Raw genomic sequence first — 26,852 nt, 5'->3', positions numbered from 1 at the left:
GTCTAAAAACCAGACGGGATGTTACATTCCGCCCGGTATCCCCATACACTATTCTGGCCGAACACCGTAACCAAACCACCGCAAAATGAGTGATATTCCAAACTAAAAATTTTCTTTGTTTCAACAATGACAGAAATGAGTGAAACAAATGTGAAACGAAATAAACTAATGTTCCATTTTGGAAACATACTGAACTTATAAGTTTTTAATTTTTTTTGCCATAACCTCATTTGTTTTATTGACATATTCATATAAAAACCTGCTAATATACTTTGAAAATAATAAAGAAGACAAACAACAATCATGAACAACACCCAAGTCTAACACGTAAACTCGGTAAAAACTAACTTATAATTTCTTAAAAATTGGACATAACCTCCTTTGTTTAATGACATATTCATATCCAAAACTCATCAAAGAAAAACACGCTAATCAAAAATTCATTACAAACAACAATCCCAAACGCCATAAGACAAGTAATGGCTATACGGTTATTACAAACTACAAAAAATATTCCATCGAGACCTCCTCCCCTACGAAGGCCGGTCAAGAGCTCTCCCCCTACGTCGTTATTGCCTCTCTCGGTTGAGCTTGAGCTTGAGGTACTCCACTTCCAAAGATTCTCCAACTCTTGCACACGCCTCAAGCTCCAAAGTTCGACACGTTCTTCTTGTAAGTACTCAAACTGCGGAATTTGAGAGGACTCCATGAAGGACTCACGATGGCATAAGTGAGAGAGCTGTAGTTAAGGAGCTCGACCTTACTTCATCCCGTTTAACAAAACAAATGCAAGTTGGGGTTATAGTGAATACTAATAATAACAAATCATAAATAAATTCAAATCATACTAACCTCGCTAACCGCCGAATCAGATCACACAAATCTGCTACCATCAAGGCATCTATCGGTGGAATAGGTATTCTCATATCTTGCCCCCGAAGTAATCATGCTCCAATGCCAAAGGTCATCATCATCAAATATCCGTGGAGTTCTTTATGCATCCGAATATCATGAAACACCTGGGTCGGATCGCGGGTAACTCCACTCCTCTGGGAAATGAATGTCGGGCCTCAATGCTCCGTAGTAACCCCTTCAAAATTGGTGCCCCGGTATAACGCACCTAGCAAGAGACCTCGACCAACCCTCTTCCAATATAAGTCATAGTCGCCCGTAAAACTGAAAGCTGATGCGTCTGGCCACTCATTTGGGTTTGCTCTATAGTGTGAAAGAACAGCAGGAAGAATATCGAGGTCGCCATATCCATAGGTGGTGGGTAAGGTATAACAATCTCTCCAGATACTTGCCGCCAACATCTGTCCCCAAGGTACCATGCAGTGACTGACCCTATAAGTATCATTCGCCGCTGAGAAAGAAACCTTGCTCTATGACACATATATGATAGTCTACGGTACTCACTGTTCTCTGGAACATCTGGAATATCCGCATAAGGGGTCTGAAAGATGAAGGACTCGGCCCAGGGTTGCCACTCAATTCGACTAGCTCCTAAAAGCTCAATCTGGCGGACGAAGTGTTATGAATATTATGTGATAGGTCCCCATACCCCCTCGCCACGATGAAGCCCCCCATGCTTGAATACGTGGAATCAGGTCATGAGTCTCATCCTCTTCCAACCTCTTCAACACAGGGATGCATCACACCTAAAATGCTCGCATTCACCAATATCTTTGTCATCAATAGATAAAATACAATATCAATATATATATAAACATGTCAACATTAATAATTAGATAAATAAATGAAATGAAACAATAACTTAATAAATAAGACTTACGGTATAATCCAAACAAAGCCGCACAAATTGCCTTTTAGCGGCTTTTCGCCTCAATCAGCGAGGTCTAGCCCGGTAAAGGTATGCTAAGATGGATTGACCCCTACCATAATCCCACATCCTCTACGCCCCGAGACAATGGCCATCCACCGATCGTAAAATAACTATCAAAGATATCCAAATAATACCGCACCAACAAAGTAGAAGAGGAAGGCACGACATACTCGTGGATCGACTCCTCACCAATATGATAGTCTTTCGGCTTCTCCTTGAGTCTATTCAAATATCTGGCCGTAAACCAACTCATATTTATAGCTCCTCCCTTAAACCGCTTTCGGCCGATAATCTCAAAACTCGTCTTGCTCATCATCTTCAACCAAATCAAAACATTCAAAGAAACTCATCGCCGTAGTAAAACCTCTAAAGTTTCATCAAAAGGAACGGCATCTCCATAACCAATTGGGATACCCGTGGAGCATCAGGAAATCAAGAGGGGTAATCCCAAGCTCACCCCATGGGAAATGAAATGTGTGGGTAGTTGGCCACCACCGCTCAACTATCCCAAACAACAACGCTCGATCATTTTGTCCCAAATTACAATTAAAAACTCCCAAATGGTGTGGCGGATATAATATCTCCAGAATCGTGACAAAATTAGGATCCGTTTTTGATTTCATACAACGCCACCACGACATTAACATTTGAAAGTGCACAACGACTTTCCATAAGTGTACTTCCTACATTCAACAAACACGCAATAACGATAAAATTCAAACTAAAATAAACTAATATAAACTAATACAAATTCAAACTAAAATAATAACGACAAATTCAAACTAAAATAAACTAATATAAACTAATACAAATTCAAACTAAAAAATAATGCGACAAATTCAAACTAAAATAAACTAATATAAACTAATACAAATTCAAACTAAAATAATCGACAAATTCAAACTAAAATAAACTAATATAAACTAATACAAATTCAAACTAAAAATAATACCAACAAATTCAAACTAAAATAAACTAATATAAACTAATACAAATTCAAACTAAAATAATCGACAAATTCAAACAACAACAAACTTGATATAAACTAACATAAATAATAATAATTAACTTAAAAAAAAAAAAAAATCAAAACTTATTTTGAGATTCCGCCACTCGATTTTTGCTACGTCGGACCGGACCGATGTTGACGCTTAATGGTGGGTGGTCCTCGATTTCACAACGCGGTGGAAAATTAAACCCAAGTTCAATTTCGTCCTCCTCGCCCACATTACGCGTTCTCGACGACGATCCTTTTTGCCCCTTTTTTTTGGAAATTTTGACATTTCCAAACCATCGGGAATGCTCTTGATGTGGTGAGGTTGGTGGGGATGGGTTGGGGGATGGAGAAGTCATTATGAATGGAAATTTGTGTTCAAAGGTTGTGAATGGAGGCTACAAAATCGGAATTTTGGCTGGAAATGAAGTGAAAATGGAGCCGCTTGTTTCGTCGTTGGTATTGAGCCATCGGGGGGATGTTACATCCCGCCTCGTTATAAAATATCGGGACGGGATGTTACATTCCGCCTCGTATAAAAAAACTCCAGTGCGGAATCTAACATCCCGTCCCGAGATGTTTTTTATCACCTTTGCATTGCACAGCTTCACCTTGTTTATCACCGGGTTGGTGATAGAGGGGGTGAAAAGTGAGGAGGTGGCGGTGATAGAGGGGGTGAAAGTTATGACTTGCATTGCAAATGCTCTAACTGGATACCAATGTGAGTACCAATCAAACTTTTCTTTTTGTACTTCATTCTCAACCTTTGGTGCAATTGGGTCTTTGGGCTCAGTTGAAACAGTGGAGAAAGTAGCGGAGTTAAGTTTGATACTAGTTCTGTTTCTGGTATTTGATGAGAGGGATGACTTGGGTACATGGAGTTTAAAGGGTTTGGAGAAAACGGGTTTTGGAGATGGAATGGTTGGGATTATAGAGAGGAGTAAAGAAGAGAATGTAGAAGCTGTGACAGCTTCCATTGCTACTACTGCTGTCTTTGCAGCAGAAGCTTGAACAGGTCGATGTTTGTGAACATGAAGAGACTTTGAGCAATTGACTGCTTGACTATTTTTATGGACAGCAATAGAACCATCGCCCATGATTTGATGTGTGGTTGGCACATAACTAACATAAGTAACCATGGTGCATTTGTGATTGGGGCCCTTTCTGATTTTGTGCTCAATTTCCAAGTGACTCTTTATTCACAATTTTTTTTTTGATAAAACTCTTTATTCACAATTACTGTCCATATCCATGAATAATTAAGCTATGAAAATCTTCTCATAATTTCAATACCACAGGCCTGAAACTTGGCAATTAGAAATGAGTGAAGACGCTTCTTCAAGTGTGGCGTAACTTGAGCGGAATGCATGTAGTGGGTCGTTGAGGCAGCAACAAACAATACGCCTTATACAGGGTAGGTTCTCAAGATCAAAATCACCAAAAATATTATGAGGTACCTCTATTTGAAGATTTTGTCCATCTTTCACCACTCAATCTTGGATTGCGTTGTCCAACGTCAATTACGCAGAGGCCCAAAACCTTTGGGCCCAACATATCTGATAAACCAGTAATTGGATACTTTTGGACCCTATATGGGCCCCACCTTAGAGAAGACAGAGAGTAGAACATTTTATGTTGATTTCTCATGTTATAATCGACGTACCAGTAAAGGCAGTAAACAATCCATACGGCACGTTGAAAATGCCTGATCGCAGCTTTCGGTATTAAAAATATATATCGGAATTTATCCACACATTTGTCAACTATAAAAACTCTCTCGAGACATTCTGCCATTTGCTACCTTCGAAGTAGACAATAAAGTATCACACAAGACAGAGACAAGAACAAGTGATCGAGAACGAACGATCACTTCTATTCGAACATCTTTGAAGACATGTAAGAAATAGAATCTACACAACTCATCTTAAACGCATTTATGCATGAAGTTTCATTACTCTTTTTCTTTCAGTAATTTAATCTCAGTTAAGCAATGGAAGTTTCAAAAGAGGCTGCGTTTATGATAAGGCATGCGATGATAAAAAGGTTAGAACATCAAAATTACTGTTATTTGATTGCAGATTGATTTACTACATACTCATACTCACTCATGTTCTTCTTCATTTTGTTTTGTGCTTACAACAATGTTTAGAAAACCACTTATGTAACTGCCATATATAGAGACATGTTCATGGGCCATTTTAATGAGACAAACCAATCTTTGGGCCTTTATTATAAAGACAATATATGTGGGCGGAAACGGTCCATTATAATCGACCAGACCCTCTCGGTCCTAAATCCTAATTTAGGCCACTAAAAATCTAAAATAATTTTTTTTTGTTTTTTTGGTAAAGTAATCTAGTCGTTGTTACTGTTAAAAGACCAGACGATCCAACCTTGATTTTTATGAACACTGTTCAGAGATAAGGATTTAGAACAAAACCACATGGGAATCGATATTTCGAGTAGGCCAATGGAGTAGAAACAATACTTTGTTTTTCAAACAAAAAAGTAGGCTAGTGGGAATGGGAAGGTAAATATGTAAAATAAATGCTAATTGTAAACAACTAAACATCTTTTTAAAAATTTATCTTGCGGTTTTTTGTAAAACGCTCGATAGATATGTCAGCTCTTTAAAACACTAGCTATGCCTCTTTCACACATTAAATTAAGAAACTACACGATACAAGTTAAGTTGTAAATGAGGTCAATTTGAACTGGAGCATAACTTACTAAAACAAAAATTGCTTCAAATTATTTATCTATTGGCTTGAAATATTGGTACTACTAGTATCTAATTCAGGCAAAATATATCGACCAAATTTTTGTTCATTTTAACAACATTTCTGGTTATTACCCTTAATAGTTAAGGTTAGGTCTAAAGCTTAGGAAAGCAGCATGACAAACATTCCTCGATCTGTTGCTTTCACTTGGTATTTACAACAGTGCTACTGTTACCAAATAACTTAAAATGTCTTTTGAATAGAGGGTAACGTAGGTGTTGTTGAATACTTGAATGTAATGTTTTGTATAGCTATACAAAGTCCATAAGATTGACACCTGATAATTGGCTGAATGTATGGAATGAAGTGTAGATGATATTGACAATGACCAACTCGTGTCTCGTAGGACATAGTTCCTCATTTGTTTTGGATTAGTAGTTTAGTACATAGTTCCTCATTTGTTTTGGATTAGTAGTTTAGTACATAGTTCCTCATTTGTTTCCGAAATATCACTGATATATCTCAATTTTTTAGATATTCGATATGAATATATTGTGATATATCGGATGGATATATTAATACATTTTGTGTCTGATATATATTTTCTAATATATTAATATATATCGATTGATATATACGATAAATATCGTTAATTTTGTTGAATTTGACCGACCTTTAACTGATTGTTATTCATATATCAACGATATTTCTGATATAATCAATAATATTTTCTATATATCGATATAGAAAACAAAATTTTAATCAAAAAAAAAAAAAAAAAATATATATATATATATATATATATATATATATATATATATATCTACTGATATATTATATCGATATATCCAATATATATAAGTTTTCATAAAGTCCCATATATCACCCGACATTAAAATATTTGGCTATATTTTTTTCTTAGGTAAATGGCCGTTATTATATTTCTGTGCATTCACGTGCATTCATAAGATATTCAGGCTATTAGAAATTTAAACATTTGTTGACATTATGGATCGGATGATGTATATATTTAAGGGTCCCTATACTTAATATTATACTGAACTCGTTACGAACTTTTAAAATGCATTAGACCTTGCGGCATGCAATTAAGTATGTATAAAAAATTTCCTTCTTTAATTTCCCCAATTTTTTGCTCTTTGCTTGTTCCAATTGAAAACGACTCTAGCTCGATCAGTAGCTTAGCAAATAGCAGGTGACCTAACTTTAGAGCACTTCACAAAACAAAAAGAACCAAAATAAAAGGCAAATAAAAAAGTTTAATGATAGGAAGGAATGAAAATAAAGGGCTTTTTGCAATTGGTTACTGAAACTAGTAACTTAGGTTACCAAATGTGTCTCCTATATGGCTGACATGGGAATCTCAAATTTTGGCTATCATAGTTGCTTTTATTTCAACGGAATACCAACTTTGCCCTTCAGATGGCAAATGTTGCAGTTGCTCATTATTTTGGAAAAATGGTATTTTTGTGCAGATAAATATTTTAGAGTCTATTAAAGCAGGTGGTTTAGTTAGTTGCCTTAAATGTAAAATTAAAATTAATAAAATTCCATAAAAACCATAATCAATTCCATTTTGGTTAACAGGTCAAGCTTGTAAAACTTACTCACATTTTTTCCCATGAACAAATCATAAAACTTAATTAAAGAAATGAAATAAATGGTATAGTTTTTTTTGGTAAAAACGGGTCAAAGACTACCAAAACTGGCCCAAAATCTCGCGGGAAATCAACTTACAACTAAAATAGCTCTCGAATAAGCTTTATGACTTAGTCCTGCTGCAACACTATAAAAGGCATGGGATCTGCTCACCATTTTTAACTCTTTTGTATGTGTTGAATCCATCTGCTTCACACTTTTCGATAAAGAACATTAGGTGATTCACTTCTCAATACACTCTTTTAGATTCTTGAGAGGAATGTTCATAGTTTTATATTAGTCAGGCTTGCATGCCTGCAAGAGTTTGCATTTTTATATTGTTGAAGACCAACTTGTTGCAAAACATGAGATTTTGTTTTGTTTTTGGAATTTCTTGAACTAAACAGGCCTGCAGATTCTGTGTTCTCTAATAGGGGTTCAGTTTTTTTTAACTTTCTTGCTTGGAAAAATGTTACCAGGTTTTGTCTAAAAAGAAGAATTATTGTTGTTGCTCTTTGATGTTGGTGCAGAAGAATGGAAGGGAAGGGAGAAGTTGGTAATGATGGAAGAGAAAGTGGTGAAGTGAGAAGAGTTCATATCATATATTTTCTGAGTCGAATGGGTCGAGTTGAACAACCTCATCTCATTAGAGTCCATCACGTTAGTCGAAATGGCATTCATTTAAAAGGTATTTCACATTTTCACTTGTTCCTCTGTAACTTTCTATGTGTTGTTCTGTTTTCAAATAATTGTGTATTTTGATGGATTCTCGTTGTGGATTCTGTTTTTCTAGATGTGAAGAGATGGCTGTCTGAATTACGTGGGAAAAATATGCCTGATTCATTCTCCTGGTCTTACAAGAGGTTCGAAACTTCAATTATTGTGTCTTCCTCTTTCCAGATTTCTGTTGAAATACAACGTAAGTAGCTGGCCTAGGTTTCGCGTTCGTGCATCTCATTCTAAGATATTCTATGCTCCTTGCGACAGCTAACCCCTCTAAGTTCCCAACTACTTACTATCACATAACTCAGTGTAACTAAAAGTGCGTTACACAGAGTTACAATTTTTTTTTATAGCATTTCTTTTCTCTATCGATCAACGAGGAGGATTATATCAATTTATACATTTTTTACGCCTATACAACAGTTATAACCTTCAGTTCATCAACAGTCAAAATCTTGTCACTGCGCACTAATCATCGAGTTGAATATGTAGGAAGTACAAGAGTGGTTACGTTTGGCAAGATCTAATGGACGAAGACCTCATCACTCCCATTTCCGACAATGAATTTGTTCTAAAAGGATCTGAAATTCCTGCAATCTCATTCGGTGAGCACAATCTTATTATTTAGCCCTTAAACGAATTATTGTGTGATGTCTGTGATGCTTAGCATGCTTGTTCCATAAATGGACTGATTACATTACTACTAAGTAATACTGTAATGAGTTGTTGCTTCTATTATCAACTTATATACTAATTAGTAAGTAATAGTGGTATTGATTTTAAAATACAATCTACGCTTATTCCTAATTAAATAGTAGGTACTACTGATAAGAATTGTTCTAGGGTCCAAAATAAATAGTAGGTACTAATGATAATGATATGTTAAACATGAATTGGGTGAGAAGCTCATCTTGATCCTTAAAAACACGCAACACAACACGTCAACCTTTTTTTTTTTTTTTGCATCGAGGCTGACATATGGTGATCCTAAGAAAACATCTTATAAGATTTGTATGATTTTGGGGTGGACCACAAATACTTACTCTTTGTATGCATTAAGTAATGCTTTTGGTTTTACAATTCTAAATAATCTTACCGTGTATATTCATAATACCGAATTATTGATTACCATTCTTCATCCGTAAGGTTTTTTTCATATGATCATCAGATTCTTGCTCATGTGGCAAAAAGATACGAAATGAAGGCAAACCCGAACAAGCTCTTACTAAAAGTACAGAACAGAACAATTCATACACATCAAGTACCAAAACTTCTCATACAGAAGAAGATTCAGGTCCATTGGATTCAGAGACATCAGCATCAACAGAGGAATCATTTAAAACAAGTGCAGTTTTCACACCTGACATATCAAGTTATTTGAAAACCAACACTGCATCAACAGAAATAGAGGAGTTGAATGAGGATGTTGTGGAGAAGTGTTACTTGAATAAAGAGGAGGAAGCTGAGAAAGCCAGACAACAAGCATGGTCTTTTAACAAAAGGAAGAGCAAGAGTTATTCAAATGGGGGTTCTAATGTGTTTCGAAATCTCTTGAATTGTGGTGCAACCGAGACGAATGATTCAGCTATAATGATGGTAAATAAGAGTGGGCCTCTTGGTACTTTTAGTCCTTTGAACAATACTTCTGAGATTTGTAGGGTGGACACTTTGGGTGGGTCAGAGAGGATCGTTAGTGCTGCAGCTTGGAATCAGCAGCAAGCACAATACGCCAGGTACATTAGAGCTCTTGCCTTCTTCTTGCATGCTCACAGATAGATATTTAAAAAGTAGTAAAGCAATAAAAGGTCATGCTATACTTCAGTTAGGACTGGTATAATACTACTATTAGTAATTTAGTACTATAGACCTATAGTAATCAAGTCTGCAGCATAGCAAACAGAAATTATTATATTTTTGTAGAAAGTGTATCATTCATCAGACCTTTTGACAAGCATCCAGCTCAGGTACAAATGCAGATTGAGAGTAATGAGTAGAAGAGTTTCTTCTGACATAGATCTCAAATGTTTTTTTTTATGTTGGCCCATTAATGATTAATCACTCTCCCTTTCATTCATGTTTAATTTGTCACTAATTTGCAGGAAAAGTTTTAGCGGGACAAGGAGTAAGAAGAAATCAAATGAGTTTGCAAACAAGAATAAGATCTCTGCTGCTTACAAACCTGTGCGGGAACCACATTGCTCGTAAGTTTAGCTGAAACGTCAAACTTTTGCAGACTTAACCAATATATCACCAAAGGCAAACTGCATGCTGTATTGGGTGAGTTAGGGGTGACACTGTCGTCAACATAAAATAGAAAATCTAACTTTGAGTCAAAGGCTGGATCTTCATCAATCATCATATTAATCCAATCTAAGCTTAATCCAAAAGTTTTTGTAATCTGATTTCAGTCCTGCATATTACCTGATTGGCCTACCTATGTGATTTTATATTTGACCAAACAAGTGCACAACATTAACGTTACCTAGATTGATGCCAATGTTTGACATGCTAATATAATACTATCATCTAAATCCGAAAAAAAAATCAGCTGATGTTACCAATATCCCACCTTTGATTTATCTGAACTTTCAATGAAAGGGAGGCAATGAATCAGTTGCATCGTGCTGAACTATTTCGTGATTTAAAGTCTCAAAATCAGTGACAAAGTATATTTTTATGAACTATCAACAATCACGATTTCTCAATCGACTTAAAACACTATATTATAGGGGTGTCAATGGTCTGGTTCTTAGTGGTGTAAGAACCAAAAATCATTTAATTTTGCGATTCGGATTTTTAAAATTGTGGACCTTTACCCATAACCACCGGTTCCGTATTCCTAGTTTCGGTTTTTCATTTTGGTTCTTAATATATTCAGTATTTACACACTTTTTTTTATCGGTCTTATTAAAAAAATGTGTATTAAAAACACAAAATACTGCAATGAATGAGTTGTTTTTTAAATATTAGTATAATTAATTATGTCATTCAATAATAAGTTAAATAAAACATTTTATTTAAGTTTGTAAGCTATATTTTTATATTGGGAGGGATAGAGCCACTCCCAAAACGTACAAAGTCATATCTCATCCTACCAATTGAATTACTAGTTGATATTTTGTATATATATTTTCCTCATCATGAATAACATATGCTCACCAAATTTCGACTTATTCAAATATGTCTAATCTAATCAAATGTTATTATGGAATCAGAAAATTCTGGACCGTTAGATAATCGTTCAAAATTGAACACTATTTTTCACAATGTTAGACATATCTAAATAGGATGGAATTTTTTGGGCATGTTATCCATTGTGAGAAGATTATATATACAAAAAATCGAGTCTTAATTCAATTTGTAAGCCGATGGAGTGGCTCGGGAGTGGCTCTATCCCTCCCATTTTATATTATTTATAACATTAAATACTATGAAAACCATATATTACATTAATAAATATAATTTAGTAATATATAAATGAACGTTTTGAAATTTTATATTTTATATTTTGATATTTTTTATGTTAAATGTACGATAACATTCGGTTCTAGTCCGATTGCGGTTCTGGTAAAACCATTCGGCTCTGGTTCTATATGGTTCGGTTTTTTTAGTACCCATTCTTAAATGGTTCCTAAAAGTAGGAACTGGAACCATAATTTTTTCTACGGTTCTGGTTAAATGGGTACCCATTAACACCCTTAGAGCATTACCAATGGGTTGTGTAAATTTGTACAGCCACATAGGCTCCACATATGAGTTTAATAGGTAAAAAATCAGAGTTCGTCTACCCTGAGGATATCCCTATAGGGACGACATCCGATACCGAATCCAACGGTCCGAAAATCAAAAACAAATTCACATTCTCTCTCTTCCTTTTTGTTTTTGATTTTCGGATCCAACGGTATCGGCACACTCATCCCTATAGGGATATCCTCGTAGTAGCCCAAATCAAAAAATCACATCCAATAGTGAACCAATAGAAAAATGTGAAAAAACGGATGGTGTTGGCTTCTCATTGGTTTAAAATAATGAGAATGCAAAATTTTATGGAGTCCTGTGCATTTTTGAAATAGTGGGTAGTTAGAACAAATTGAGTTTAAAAATGTATAAAACTATTTTTAATTTTAAATATGTGTTTAATTAAACATTTTTAAACTAAAAGTGTTTTTACACATCTCCATTGGTAAAAAAAATTTAGAGTTGGATGTTTAAATTTACATTAAAAGTGGTTTACACAATCCCATTTTAAAAATTGTGTAAACACATTTAAAAATGAAAATAATTTTACACATTTTTAAACTCAATTAGTTCTAACTAACCACTACTTCAAAAATGGGACTACATAAGTTTTGCATTCTCATTATTTTAAATCGATGGAAAATCAACACTATTTATTTTACACAAAAAAAAAAAAAAAAAAGTCTTTTAGCTCATTATTGGATATATGTTTTTTACCCATTAAATTCATTGTGTAAATCTATTTAAAAAAACACATGTGACTCTGATGTGAACCTATGTGCTGTATAAATTTACACAACACATTGGTAATGCTTTTACTATAGTACAAAGATGGAGTTGCACAATGAAAGTCGTGGCCCAAAATAATTGGTAGCTTATTCAACTCTATAGCAGTATATAGCTCCATGTCATACCACTATTATTTTGAGTATTTTGTAGTCCTTGTGATAATCGAGAAACTAAGTACAAAGTAGAAACAAGTCAACAACTACAAGTCGGTTTCTGTAAGGTCTATACAGAAAGTCAGAAACTACAGAGTGTGAGATGGTTGTTGTTATGAACTATTTTCTGGAGGAAAAAAATCGCACTAAGTAGTAGATTAATAATTTCATCTACTACTTTCTTGCATATCTACAAATAACACTGCCACATGAAGGTATGAAGGAGCAATGTGACATGTGCTTAACTGGACGATGGGATCTCCCACTCCAACCTTGAGACTGATTATAGGCATCATAATGCTTACAGTGATGTTTCCATGAAATTACACTGCAGGCAATGTGGGAAGGCATTTAAACCGGAGAAGTTTCATACTCACATGAAGTCTTGTAAAGGATTGAAAAGCTTTGGAAATAACCGTGCTGAGAAAATTGTCATCAGCTGATATTTCGACAGAGGGAATACTAAAGGAGCAACCCCAAGCTGCTTACTAAAGAACAAGTTTTTTTGTCCTATTTATTTTTCTCTTTTTTCTTTTTGTTCAAAGATTTGGTTTCAAGATCTTATAGAACTGCTTCCTTCATGTAAAAAGAAAAGAAGAGTGAAAAAGGTGAAGAGCCAGGCTATTTGTTCATAACACTGCTACCTAAAGTCATTTGTACAGTTGCAATTCATAAACCTCTATAGACTATAGTCCTTTTATTGCCCTCTCATTTTGCAAGAGAATTGTAATAGATGACATCCCAATTAGAACTGGTACCCTATATTAAATTGTTAAGTACTTACAGCTACTCAATATTAATAAACAGAAAAAACAAAAGTGCTCAATGCGAAGAACTTTACTTTGATCATAATCTAGTCCTACATGTGTTACAGAAAATTCTCCAGTGGAAATGAAAAAAGATACAAGACCGAGTACAGACTTGGCAATCAGAACTGACAAAATTAGGGTTTCTATACTGAAACAGATACAATAAGGAAATACCTTTGGACAGCAACTGCAACCAATCTAACAAAGCTCCACCAACTTTAAGGCAAAAAGAAATGCAGGTTAGATCTTTGGCTATTGTATAGTTATGTCAAACTGTACCTACAGAATCTGCATAAGTAAGCGTCTTAATGAGTTAGTATTCCACTCTTATCTACTGGCAACAATAGCTGAATCCAAATTCTCAAGTAAGAACCCGTAAAGCTTCTTCCGCAGCTTCTCTACTTTCTCATCAACTTCAAATCTATCCCCAGTTGCATCCTCCAACCACTGATTTACTCTTTTAAGCTGCCCAAGGAGACTTCCGACCTCGCTGTCGTCTTCCTTGCTGCTCAATCCAAATCCAACATTCAAAGAATCCTCCAAGTACTTCAAAAACCATCCACGAGATGTCAAGAGTAGTCTTTCTACCAAAGAAGCCACCTCCTTCAAACCTCCTCCCTTACACCATGCCACATTTTCATCGTTAGTCTTTTTTGAAACCGAATGCCCTAGCCGTCTTCTGGGAGAAGGTGTACCTTTGGCACTGGAATCTAGCATGCGCCCCTGATTCTGAGGGCTTCTTTTATCCTGAGGAAAGTGATCTGTAACTTTTACTTCTCTTAATTCTGGGCTAGGTTCTAAGACAACAAAGTGACACTGATTTCCAAGTTGATTCCCAATCTTGTCTTGCTTGCTAAGCAGAGAAAATTTGGAGAGGTCAGTATCCACTGCAGCTTGGACCCATGATTCAGCATCCAAATTTTTATCAAGGAAAACTTTGAGCAATTCTGGTGAGGAAAGCTCAGAGCTACTTGCCACGCTAGTTCTTGCTTCAACAAATCTTGCTTTAAGTAACGCATCAACCACAGATGCCTTTCGCTGCATGCTTTGATGGACGTTTAAGAACTTGCCTATTAAGATCCCAGGAGAATCTCTTGGGGCAGACTCACACAATTCGGCAAACCGGCTGGAAAAAGTGAAGAAACATAATTTTATCGTCACGGCACAAAGAAGCAACTACAGAAAACTAAAAAGAAGGGAAAGGGACTAGGATGCACAGAGATAACTAGATAAACGATTGTTGTTACATTATATGAAATTGAATGAACAGTCATATCCAATCTCTGAATCTCGTATTAAAAACCAGAAGCCTGCACAGAATTTCAGGATCAAACAACTAACTCATTTTGTAAGCACCTAAATAAATTTTGAAAGTGTTAACAGAAAAAACAAAGAAAGCGTACAATAAGCAAAATCTTCTCAACTAATTCGCTAAATAACAATACCTAGCAAAGAAGAAAAGATATTTCTGATTACAGAGCATCCTTTAAGCTTCGGGCTTTGCTTGCCCTTTCTAATAAAGAAATCCGGTAACCACTTTCCCACTCTCCGGATCCTATTGAGCCCCAATCAATATCAACAACATGTCATGACGAAAAGAAGTGGCAATCACAGTGGAGACCCATTATACTGTACCACTACAATGTCATGCACTCTCCTGTTGGACATATAATACTAGGAGGTAACACAATTTCCATTTCTCAAACATTTAATAAGATCTTCCAACCTTTTCAAACTTTACAACAGCTTACACTGCAATACATATAACAAAACAATCTATTTTTCAGACCCATAAAGCTCCTACAACTAAAACTCCAAATACTAAAACCTAGAGCTCAGCACAACTATGTAAAACCCCTGTCCTATGTCTTTGAGTCACATTTATGTAAGAATATTGAAAACCATTACACCATATTACTGCAACCGTGCATATGAGTGAGACTATACAAAGAATTGTAACGTGACATCTTAATTGCAAAACCATAATGTCAACAAATTTGATAACAAAGGAGAAAAAGAAAGAATAGAAAGTTGTACCTCATGCATCGAATAACACTCTCTGCAGCTGATGCTTCATGGAGTGCATCCACAGCAGCCTGAAAAGCACTATTTCTGCAACGTATAGCATCCTGAAAGTACCATCAACAGCTAAGAATCTGAACATCTAAAGCCTCATATATACAAGTAATACCGTATACCTTGCCAGAATCATGAATACTGGATGGAAGCAAATCCCAAGAAATGCTCTGATCAGACCACCTTTGGAACTTGAGAGGCACCTTAACAAGAGGGTTTGGGATAGTGGCCTCCTTAGCTGGTGTCTTGATATCTTTCTTTAAAGGCTTGTTTGCCATATTCAATGACAGGCTATTACTTTTGCATTTCAATGGTGAATTACTCAGAACTCTATCCTTCAACAATGTATCCCTCCTCGGAGAAGAGGCTTTATTATCTGACAGAACCTGAAGATGTAGATATTATTATGTTGCACAAACATGTCATCTTATATTAGGTCGGACGACATACTATTAGTAGAAAACCTAATAATAATAACCAATGACATATATGTAGTATAATAGTACAGGTATTCCCTATCCAAATAAGTTGGCTCTCATATTCAGGGAAGATGATTATGTGTAGTCATCAAGATCAACTTACCTAAATTTCAGACCATTAAGGAATTTCTAATCCTTTAATTCTAAAAAACAATGTCGGAAATTCTTAGCATATCATCCAATACAAAAGTACACCAACGAGTCTATTTAAATATTTCAACCCCATCCTACATAAGCTACATTTCAAATAACCTAAACCGTTTCATTACACACAGTGGTTTAATTTTGACAATGAGTTTCTGCTCTCTGCTTCTCTCAACCAAAATCAGTACAAATGCCTACATTTACTACCAAAAAGAAAAAAATAAAATTACTTTTCCAAATAACTAACTAAAACCACAATGTAAACCTAAATCAAACAAAAAAAAAAAAGAGATGAATACTTACAGAAGCAGAATCTGAAGAACTCGGCCTGGTTCTCTCTTTGAATCTCCCATTCCCATTCTCATTCTTCTTCAGTCCAACACCCTTGTCCCAGCCTCTCCTCACCCCATCCAAACTCAACCTCCTAATTTCCTTGTCCTCATTCCCCACTCTCTTTAAATTCATTTTCACCACCCCCACTTTCTTTAAATCCACCCCACTACTCAACCCCAAATCTATCGGATCCCCAACACAAGCACACTTGTTATTCACAACTTTGACTCCTCTCAAAACCGGAAACGGTGTCCCTAACTCAAACCTATTCACATAAATAAACTGACCAAGTTGTATCTTATTATTAAACACCAACTCAATGTCTTCTTTATCTGTAACCGATACGTAAGTTGAGTTTAATGAATCCGATACTTTTAAATAAAACCCTTTGTTTTTCCACGGATCCGTTTTTTCATTATTAACTAGTGACGGTAAAATTTCTATTACTTGCAACAATGCTGATCTGTGTTGACTTTGCAAGACTTTTATTGACCGGTTTTTTGAGTTTGCGATTAGTTTTGTTAGTACTCCTGGCGTTAGTGTTGCCATTGGATTTTTTGTTGCTACTCAAAACCGTGAAATGAAAACATACGAGAAGGAAGGAGAAGGAGAGAAAGAGTGGATCTCTAGAATGGAGCACGTGATGGAAATTACACGTGGAGGAAGAAGAAGAAGTTTGTTTTTGGGAGTGACGAGAGTTTCAGAGGTTTTCAGGTAAAGTGATAGCGACAAGATATAAAGTGTTGTCACTTGTCTCGAGTTTAACCTTTTAACAAACTTGTCCTTTTTTGCGCCTTTTTTTTTCTTCTTTTTTACGCAAACCACCACCATTTTATTATATTATTATATGTTTGTTCTATGGCATTTATCGAGTTGGGTGAGCAAACCGCCCTGTTCACATTAAAGCTTTCTAAAAGGGAATCTATGAGCCGGTGTATCCAGATTCTAGTACTCTGACACACTCTATCCTATTCTGACCAATTACAAGTGACTTTTGCAGGTATAAAGTTTTCTTTTGCAGCAAAACACCACCACAAATTCTCAGATTCAAACATTCTCATATTCTGGCAAAGCAGTACTCTCTTGTCTTTTCTACATTTGTGCTAAACATTATTGTACATTACCAGATTCTCCTTATAGTAAATACTTGTACCAAAAAAATAAAAACTTGCAATCAAAACATATAGCTAGATTAGAGCGAAATCTAAGTAAATTTTTTAGAAATTTGATATTTAATATTAGAAATTCGTTTTTTAAACACCAAATTTCCAACAATATAGTGTTTTTCAATTTCGAGGAGAGTCACATATTGATAAAAATCTTAGGAGTAAACCAAATACCAAATCAAAATTCAATAATATTTGTTTTTCAATTTTAGGAGTGTCACATATTGATAAAAAATCAACTCAAATACCAAACCGGTTTTTCCAATCGGTTAATATTTGGCGTGGGATTCGGTGTGTTGTATCAAATGGGTGTGGTTTTTCCAACACCGCGTGGGCTTGCGCTTCTATGGGTGTGGTTTTGCCAACACCGCGTGCGTTTTTTCTGAAAATTAGAACTATAGTATATAGAACTTGAGAAATTATAAATTGTGCATAGAAATTAAGAAATTAATAATTGTGCAATTGAAGAAATTAAGAATTGTGATTCAAAATCGAAAAAATTAAAAAAATTAAAAACCTATGATTATGATTATGAAGTCCAAAATCTATGATTATGATATAATATCCAAAATGATCCAAAACCTATCATATTACATAAAATTTATTTAGCTTTTTTCTTACACCCCTTACCACTCGATCCCTCTCCTCTCTCTATTTGGATATTTCTAAGCTGCTCATCTAAGTTCCTAACCTAAGAATCAAGATCTTCTCTGTCTACACGAAGGTTAACTACCTCAGCCTGAAGTTCCTCCTATCCCTGATGTTGTTGCGTGTACATCTGCTGAATATCCTCATACGCTTTTCGAATCTCGTCATACGCACGTTAGGATTGCTAATATGTCTGAGAATATGTCTTCTCCCTTTCTTGGCTATAATGATACACGGCAGTTTTCATCCCATCAAACATACAAATCTGGTTCTCATATCTTTCCCGAATCTCAGCCTGAAAATCCAAGAAAATACATTGTGAGTACATATTATATATATAATGAATAAAAAAAAATAAAATAACTAAACTCACAGTGGTATACTGATCAATCTGCGGCTTTAACTCATGGCAATGAGCACGAGGCACCTCAAGAATGGAAATGTAAGTAGCCAAGTAGCCTCCCCATCAGGTCCACACACGGCAAACATCTAAGGTTTTTGGCGGAACCACGGTGAGTTTGGATGATATGCATTCGAGAGGTTGTGGGTTATAAGCGGGCCGTGGGCGGATGAGGAATACATAGCTCACGTCTCATCCCTTCCAGGCCCACAAACTCGAAATTGTTAGCCCGACCAACAGGGGGTAACAACGGACCCATAGAGACACGATTCCACCATCTATAATATTGATTAGCAATCTGCTCAACAACAAAAGAATACGCATATGGCATGAACTTCATGAACTTAAATTCTACCCCACGACTTCGCATCACTAACATCTAGCATGGGAGCACATGGAACTCCATAACGTCCAGTCATCTGCCTCCAACATCTGTTGCCACAGTACCAAACCATACAGTCACATGCGGCAAAAATAATTATGTGATGTGACAACACACAAGCATGCTACACAATTGGATCGTCAAAAGCAGTAGTCAAATGCCAAGGTCTCCACTCAATAGATGACAATGATCTAATATCAATCTGAGCACGAGCCATATAGATATTATTTCTAATCTGCCCCCTGTTACGAGTCAAGTGAGGCCTTGACCAACTATCAAATCTAGGACGAGTATCAGCAATCATGTCTATGTTAGGACAAAGAGTTCGAAAGTACTCATAAAACCAAATCTGTAAAAGTCATGTGAATCCTGCAATCTGAGGACTTCTACTTCCGAATGTCTGTGAAATTTTATGTAACGCCGCTATCAATGTGGCATATATTGAGCTACCCAGGTCATAATCTCTCATAGCATGTAAATCAGATACATAAGCATAATATCTCAGTCGTACTGTAGAATGACTATTGGAAAACATAACATGCCCAATAAAACATCAAAACCCTAACATATACATGAACCCCTCACTACTAGGTAGAACTATGGGAATTTGGCCCTAACGACCCTAACGCCCCTACCGACCGACCAGACCCTAAGCCATATAAAGCCCTCACAACTAAAGCCCTCCGAGGAGTTTAGGTAATGGCCCTGCTTAAATCTAAACTAATAAGATTCTAAAACATAGGCCCGACCTAACCAAGCCCTAACCGCCCCCGTTTCATACTTTCACTATAAATACACATACCATAATTGTCCAACTCTTTGTTAAATATTTTCAATTAAAATAACATTGTCCTTTGTAATTTATTACACTTAAGTGGTACTTCTAATAACTTGTTTTATATAACAAAAACTTGTTTTGAGCACTATAATAAAAAAAAATTTATATCCTTTGATCAAAAACAATGAGAACTAGCCTAATAAAAATAAGAATTTATTCCTTTGATCATCAAGTCAAAGTCCATAACTTATTATTCTTAATTTCTTTTTTCAAAACTTATTTCTTATAAATTATATTTTTATTCACATCCAAGCCAAGTCTAAAACTAAAGGTTTCCTTCCACACCATTAAAGCAAAATACTGAGCGGACATTTGTAACATGAAACCAAAAAAACCCTTCATGAGGAAAAATGACATTTGTAATCTCAAACCTTTCTCCATCACTTGTTCAAAAGCCAATATTTTTATTTCCATATACAAAGCTTGAATCACTTTTAAATTAGAAGAAAGGTAATATTATATTTGTTTGAATCTATTATAGAAATAATTTATGATATTACAAATAGTTTAACAATCCCATGACCCTTAACCAAAACTATTATGTTTCTTCTTTATATCTATTACTTCTTCATTTAAAATGATAATATAATTATTTCATGTATAATGTTAAATGTAATTTTAGTGAGGTTTGAGTACAAGGAAGAACAAATTCGAACTCTCGATGTACTTGGAGTTCATTAGATTGTGGATGTGCATTTTAAATTTTGGACTTATACTGGGGATTATTACTTAGATTGGTTGGACTTTGAGTTTGTAGATTATTGTACATTTTTGTAATATAAATGAAGTTTTAAAACCGATGTAGTAAAAAAAAATATATATATATAAGGTATCTAAAGCCCTTAAAGTTGGCCTGGGATCCAATAAGGGTTTCCCGGCCTTAATAATATCCAAAAGGTTAAATGTTCGTAAGCATACTATCCATATTCTCATAATTTGTATGACTAGCCGAAACCGACTCTAACCCATAAATCATAGTGAAGATCTAGTGTTTTATATAACCCCTAACTTAATACCAAAAGAATCATAAACATCCGCATCCAAAGGGAAATCCATAAATGTATGAAAAAGTTCTACTCCACCATAAATCATTTCTACTAAAACTATAATCAAAGGAAAATGAAATTAGCCTTATCATAATCTACATAAACCAATCAAAACCCAAAAGACCCAAATGTGTATACAAAATAATATCTCTAATATGTACAAATTCATCAAAACTTTTAATAACCTTCCACTACTCTCTAACACCATGTAAAACCGATCTAACTCGGTAGTCAATAACATGCTGATATTATGGAAAAAAAATAATACATATAAGATAAATAATTAATTGGTCAAACTCAACTAATTAATGCATAATATTCAAAATATTTAATCAAAACTAATTAATTACATGAGTATTAGCCACTGCACTCGACACGTGTTTTGTATCACGTGTAGAAGACACAACTTCCATATCCAGTACTTCACCGGATGCAAATTGTCAATTGAAGTCGTTCATTTGATACTCCAGTGCATAGGGATGTATATCAGTCGGCGCGACATCATCGGGTTCTCTCCCCTACTATCTTCTCCCATACCGTATTCTATTTTATCGGGTTCTTCTCCCTCATCGCTAATGTCGTTTGTGTACTGCCAATCATCACCCTCGAAAGGTTTAAAATAATCCATATCAAATTTCAAGAGTTTAGGTAGATTTTTGTTTTTTTTTTTTAATAAAGAGAGGGTTTATAATTGAGAGAAGAGTTGAAAGTGATTGAAGTGCGCGGCTTTGGTCCTGATTATATAGAAGTAGCACGCGGTGTTCAAAACGTGACCAACCTATCGAGTTGGGTTTCAAAATTTTGCGTGGGCTTTGAGCTTCGGCCTATCAGTTGGGTTTTAGTGGCGCAGTTTTGGAAAAACTGCGTGGGTTATATGGCGCGGTTTATCCAAAACCGCGTAGTTTGATGGTGAAAATTTGATGTTACTCCTAAAGTTGTTTGGTGTTTTTTTAGTTCAAAATTTTAGTGTTTTTTTGGTAGCTCTGCTAAAGATACGATCTTAATTGCAAGCAAGAAAAAAAAGGGAATATAGTTAGATTGGAAAAAAAAAAAAAAAAAAATTGATAGGTAAACGCGCCAGGTAGGGGTCGAACCTACGACTTTCTGCTTAGGAAACAGACGCTCTATCCACTGAGCTACAGGCGCTCTGTGTGCAATACCAAATTAGGTTTTATTTAATGAAAACATCCGATCTGAGTATATCATTTAGCTCTTCAGGATTTACCTTTAAACAGGGGTCGGATATGTAATACTATTTTTCCATCAAAATAATGAGAATGAAACATCTCTTCTAATTACTGAAGATTTCATCTCAATGCCAAATGTGTAATCTTCACATTTAAGTAGTCTCATCGTATTTTCAAATTTCATCAATAAATTAAATTCTAATTATCATAAAATAATAATAATCTTATTTCTATATTTCATGATTCCCAAAACCTCACTCCAAAGTTCAAACGACATATAATATGATATTTTACTCCAACTCCAACATCGTCATAGTTTATACTTCAAAGCATTTGCCACACCAGACCACAAGGAATAAGAAAAAGGACTATGTTTTTATATCATTGCCGAGTATGAAGGGCATGAATGAATAGAATAATTTGATTTGGGCAGAGAAGAATAATAAATTGAATCAAAACAACAAAGCAACATAAAGCAGAGACCTTAGTAAAATAAACAATAGGAAACGCCAAAACAATTAAGGGAATCGATCGAACCCTGCCATTACACTTGCTCATCTAGAAACGCGCCTTGATTCTATTTGTTACATTCTTCCCAACTTGAAATGCAGGTGCAAGAATGTCATTGGAAATATCAGGCTTCGACCCAAAGACTGCATTTGCAATTGTAACGACACCTGGGTTCTGGCTACTAAGAGATGCTATTGCAACAGCGTTACCATTTCCGATATTACGTTCGAAGTGGATGAGACCAACCGGAAACACAAATGCATCACCCTTCTGAAGGACCTTGCTAAATAGAAGATTCTCAGGGTTTGATGTCACAAAGCCGACATACAGTGTGCCTTCGAGGACAGTGAAGATTTCAGTGGCTCGAGGGTGGAAGTGTGGTGGATTAATGCCCCATGGAGCGAAGTCCACACGAGCCATGGCAATGCCTAGAGTGTTGAGTCCAGGTATTTGTGCCACAGTCGCTGGGGTGACAACAGAGCCAACTGGATTTGTTGTGAGACCTGCCCTGTGGAATCCACTGAAGAAAAAATCATCTGCTTGAGCAAGTTTGGGGTCCTTGCATGCTCTACCGTTCACTAAGACTGCCAGACCAAAAAGAAAAACACACCTAATCAGATAAAGAATCAGGGTAGAAGTGTATGGTAGACTTCATGAAACACTAGGGTCAAAGTCAGGGGAGCCAACAAACGTTAGAATAGGCTTGTGATAATCGGGATGATCACTAAAACAAATTGTCTTCACACAATATGAGATTGCCCTGAACGTTCCAGCCCCACCAAATTTGATCATGGACTCCACAACAAAAAGGAACAGGATAGGAATGCAAGAGTACATTGATGGGGCAAGAAGCATACTGACCTGATACGTTTTTATGGAATATCTAAACATTGACTCAATCATCTCAAGAAAAAATCACCCTAAAGGAAAAAAGGGTTCTCTTCCAAATGATGATATGAGACGTGCCCAATGAAAGTATGAAGTGTTTTGAAGCTTATGAATAATGTATTAAATGTGTATCTATGACTGTACCACATAAACATCATGGTTTTAAGATGGGTCAGAACCCGAGTGAAATGCTGGATAAATGAATATATTCTGCATAGTACATTAACAGAGTTAAAAGACAGATCTATTACCTGGGGCTTTAAGGTCAGCGACACAGAAATCCTGGAGTGGACTATGATCAGCTGCTAGAGCAACAGAAAAAATAAGAGCAAGAATCCCACACAAGATAATAGGGGTTGCCGTCATATTCAGGATATAAATTGGGTCCTAGGTTATGGAAAATCTGGGTTGAGTAGTGAATAAAACAAGCTAGTATTGAGTTGTATATATAGAGTGAGGAGAAGCGGCTCACACTCATTACATGTAAGAGGAGGGACTAACTTAAGGTTGCCGTCTAATATGCTGAAATGGCCATCTTAATTATTCCAAATCTACTTCAAACTGCAGTGTAATAAACTAATAGAAGACTATTTCAAACACAAGATCTAAGTACATAAAAGTTGCCATGTTAGGGCGGTTTCTGTTTGTCTTATTTGGATACATGATTTTAAACTAAAGATCTATTGCAGCTAGATTGATTATAATGATGATGATCCATTTGGATTTTCTCCTATAACCTGCTATCCAATTGTGAGGAGAATCCGCATAATTGTATGCTATGTCAACCAATGGAAATAGCCAAATGGCATTGAGTAGCCATGGAAACATATATATGTGATTATTTTTTTCATAGTCTGACCTTGTCACCAACCTTTGTCTCCCAAGTTTTGGTCACATAAAGTATAACTACTTAAATAGTTAAACAAATAGCTAGGCAGAATTTGTGCAGTCCCAGCTTAGCACAATGGACTCAAATGAATGAATCTCTGGCTAGGTTTGGGCCTGATTTCATGGTCAGACTGTCCAAACAGATTTTAAGTTCTTATCAAGATTTACTCTGCTAGAGAATATTCAGGCCTGCAGGATGAATTGTCTCAACTCTAACTTACGTGCTTGCTCAAAAGATGGGCTGGTCAGGAAAATTCTAATAAGAAAACAATGATAAATGCTTATGGGACAAGATATTTTCCATGTTGCAAATTCATTATGTAAGCATAAAAGCAGATCAATATAAACTCTAGACATACATCACATTAAGTTGAAATCCTCAAATCTTGTTCATACCATGAGAAATACCAGTATAGATTGTGTAAGAAGTGAATAAACACAGAAACATAACAACAAAAACCAAGGGGAGAAATTATCCATGAGCTCAAAGTTATTATGTGCTCATTAGGTTAGATACAGTCATACACATTGAGCTTTCAAGCAATGATTAGTAAATAAGGGGAAGAAGAAAACCTAAAACAAAGAAAAGTTGTTCATGCTACAATTTACAGACAACTTTTCAGTACCTCGAAGAATATCCTTACCTTCAACTCTTCTCGCATTTGGTAACCTTCTGCACTTCCTCAGGAAGCCTACACACACTGTACAGCTTAGCAAGAATATCAACCACAGAATCATCAGATAAACCATAACCAACTTTAATCGCTTGCCCATGTATCTCCTTCCCTTCTTTCAAACCTGATATGCCTACACAAGCCTTAAGAGCACAAGAAAGCGCAAATGAGCTTGGTTCAACATCTGCATACACCATCTCAACATATAGCTCTAAAGCTTCATGGTTCATCCCATTCCTCACATAGCCCGAAATCATTTTCTGCCATAATCCCTCATTCTTCACTACCAACTTGTCAAAGAGGCATCGAGCAAGCACCATTCTATTACATTTATCATATAAAAGTATAAGAGAACTCAATGTTTGCGCACCTAGCTCATATCCAAATTTAATAATGTGGGCGTGAATCTCCTGCCCTTGCCGACATGCCCCTTCCATAGTACAAGACCGAATCATGCATGTAAAACCCAATTCTCTAACAACCTTAATATCCAAGCCCAAATGCAAAATCCTCCTAATCAAACTCATTGCCTCCTTAGCTTGATTATTATTGTTATAACCATCTATCATTGTCGTACAAGCCGCAATCGTAGGTTCACTTACTTTACTAAAAACTCGACATGCATTATCAATTCTTCCACACTTTGAATACATATCAATCAATGCAGTAATAATAAACTCATCCCCTTCACACCCATCCTTAACAATATCTTCATGAATCTCAATCCCCACTCTCAAATTCCTCAACTTGGCGCATAAATTCAAAGCTATAGTATAAGTAAACGCATTGGGCCTAACACAAGACTCCAACCTCATCAACTTATACAACCCAAGTGCATGTTTAACAAAACCCGATTGACTATATATCGAAATTATACTAGTCCAAGTTACTTCATTCTTATTAGGCATTTCATCAAACAAATTTCTGGCAGTTTTTAAACAGCCACATTTTGCATAAAAATTGATTAAATTATTGACAACGTAAACATCTGTTTCCAATTCAGTTCCAACTATTTTAGAATGTATCGTTTTACCGAAGTCGAGGTTTTGTTCTTGGGTGCAACTTTTGAGTAGAATGCAGATTAATCTGGGGTCAAGTTTCATTCCTTGAGTTTCCATAAGGTCTAGTACATCTAGTGCTTCTTCCATTCTTTGTTCAAATGACCAATTGTTTCTTGCCACGTGTTGGGATTTGGTTATACGATGGAGTGGGGATGGGAAGATGGATAAGTGTTGAGAATGAGTTGTGAGAAGGAATGATAGTTTGGGTGGAGTTTTTAGATGGAGTATGTGAAAGGGTGGTGGGGAGAGTAAGAAAGCCATTCATTCAAATTGGTGTTTGTGTTTTTTTGGTGGGTAATTTAAAAGTTTGGTAGAGATTAACGGATGGGAATTTTAGTTGATTTTTAGGAGATAGGGTTGGGAGTACTAGAATACTTCTATGGTCCTTTGGGACTGGTATGGTTTTTCCCACTTTTTCCTATTACCCACAAATTATAAGTTGTAAGTTGTAACAATAGTCTAGGATTTAGAAATCTGGATTTCTGACCAGTTCCAAAAACTAGATTTTCAACATTCACATTCGAATTAAAAATTTAAATTTATATTTCAAAAAATTGGTCCCAAGGCCCATTTTCGGATGCAAATCACTCTTAGAAACAATGTTTTTTTTTTAAATCACGCTCAATGACAATTCTCGAGTGGAAATTACTTTGGAAAACCAATTTTTGAGTGAAAATAAATCGTAATAATTGTTTTCTGATTTTACCC

The 26,852-nt window shown here is 35.6% G+C and overlaps 4 protein-coding genes and 1 non-coding gene across 6 annotated transcripts; 1 reads left to right on the top strand and 4 right to left on the bottom strand.

The window, feature by feature from the left end:
* The first annotated feature begins 4,626 nt into the window (after positions 1 to 4,626).
* On the top strand, positions 4,627 to 13,321 carry LOC147504946 (protein SOSEKI 1-like). Of its 2 annotated transcripts, none has more exons than XM_086557599.1 (8): positions 4,627 to 4,733; positions 4,807 to 4,880; positions 7,744 to 7,901; positions 8,007 to 8,076; positions 8,429 to 8,541; positions 9,105 to 9,669; positions 10,036 to 10,137; positions 12,950 to 13,321. In XM_086557599.1, the coding sequence occupies exons 2-8, from the start codon at positions 4,828 to 4,830 to the stop codon at positions 13,056 to 13,058; spliced, it is 1,170 nt and encodes a 389-aa protein (XP_086413725.1). In that variant the 5' UTR covers positions 4,627 to 4,733; positions 4,807 to 4,827; the 3' UTR covers positions 13,059 to 13,321. The 2 variants fall into 2 exon arrangements, with proteins under 2 accessions (XP_086413725.1, XP_086413726.1); XM_086557600.1 differs by having other exon boundaries at positions 4,671 to 4,733; positions 7,693 to 7,901.
* A 115-nt stretch (positions 13,322 to 13,436) lies between these two features.
* Positions 13,437 to 17,147, bottom strand: LOC147504945 (protein CORTICAL MICROTUBULE DISORDERING 7-like). Its single transcript, XM_086557597.1, has 4 exons — positions 16,427 to 17,147; positions 15,623 to 15,886; positions 15,462 to 15,553; positions 13,437 to 14,550 (listed from the first exon to the last, which is right to left on the bottom strand). Exons 1-4 carry the CDS (start codon positions 17,003 to 17,005, stop codon positions 13,752 to 13,754), a joined length of 1,734 nt encoding a protein of 577 aa, XP_086413723.1. The 5' UTR covers positions 17,006 to 17,147; the 3' UTR covers positions 13,437 to 13,751.
* A 4,862-nt stretch (positions 17,148 to 22,009) lies between these two features.
* Positions 22,010 to 22,082, bottom strand: TRNAR-CCU (transfer RNA arginine (anticodon CCU)). The gene has a single exon. It is a non-coding gene; the product is annotated as a tRNA-Arg (tRNA).
* Positions 22,083 to 22,479: 397 nt separating this feature from the next.
* Positions 22,480 to 24,870, bottom strand: LOC147504943 (putative germin-like protein 2-1). The gene is made up of 2 exons (XM_086557596.1): positions 23,773 to 24,870; positions 22,480 to 23,217 (listed from the first exon to the last, which is right to left on the bottom strand). Exons 1-2 carry the CDS (start codon positions 23,885 to 23,887, stop codon positions 22,682 to 22,684), a joined length of 651 nt encoding a protein of 216 aa, XP_086413722.1. The 5' UTR covers positions 23,888 to 24,870; the 3' UTR covers positions 22,480 to 22,681.
* A 185-nt stretch (positions 24,871 to 25,055) lies between these two features.
* Positions 25,056 to 26,231, bottom strand: LOC147504942 (pentatricopeptide repeat-containing protein At2g03380, mitochondrial-like). The gene has a single exon (XM_086605412.1). It carries the CDS (start codon positions 26,229 to 26,231, stop codon positions 25,056 to 25,058), a length of 1,176 nt encoding a protein of 391 aa, XP_086461538.1.
* Positions 26,232 to 26,852: the final 621 nt, after the last annotated feature.

This window comes from Coptis chinensis, chromosome 4 (assembly GCF_015680905.1).
Source record: "Coptis chinensis isolate HL-2020 chromosome 4, ASM1568090v1, whole genome shotgun sequence".
Lineage (NCBI taxonomy): Eukaryota > Viridiplantae > Streptophyta > Magnoliopsida > Ranunculales > Ranunculaceae > Coptis > Coptis chinensis.
This window is presented reverse-complemented; position numbering and strand designations above follow the sequence as displayed.

Bases quoted from the DNA above. Each gene is read 5' to 3' on its own strand.
- LOC147504942 (XM_086605412.1), bottom strand. From the start codon at position 26,231: ATGGAAGAAGCACTAGATGTACTAGACCTTATGGAAACTCAAGGAATG.
- LOC147504946 (XM_086557599.1), top strand. From the start codon at position 4,828: ATGGAAGTTTCAAAAGAGGCTGCGTTTATGATAAGGCATGCGATGATA. The intron at 8,542-9,104 runs GTGAGCACAATC...TATGATCATCAG, and splicing joins AATTCCTGCAATCTCATTCG to ATTCTTGCTCATGTGGCAAA. The intron at 9,670-10,035 runs GTACATTAGAGC...ACTAATTTGCAG, and splicing joins CAGCAAGCACAATACGCCAG to GAAAAGTTTTAGCGGGACAA.
- LOC147504945 (XM_086557597.1), bottom strand. From the start codon at position 17,005: ATGGCAACACTAACGCCAGGAGTACTAACAAAACTAATCGCAAACTCA. The intron at 15,887-16,426 runs GTAAGTATTCAT...CTACATCTTCAG, and splicing joins GTTCTTCAGATTCTGCTTCT to GTTCTGTCAGATAATAAAGC. The intron at 14,551-15,461 runs GTACAACTTTCT...CACTTTTTCCAG, and splicing joins AGTGTTATTCGATGCATGAG to CCGGTTTGCCGAATTGTGTG.
- LOC147504943 (XM_086557596.1), bottom strand. From the start codon at position 23,887: ATGACGGCAACCCCTATTATCTTGTGTGGGATTCTTGCTCTTATTTTT. The intron at 23,218-23,772 runs GTAATAGATCTG...TTGGTCTGGCAG, and splicing joins CGCTGACCTTAAAGCCCCAG to TCTTAGTGAACGGTAGAGCA.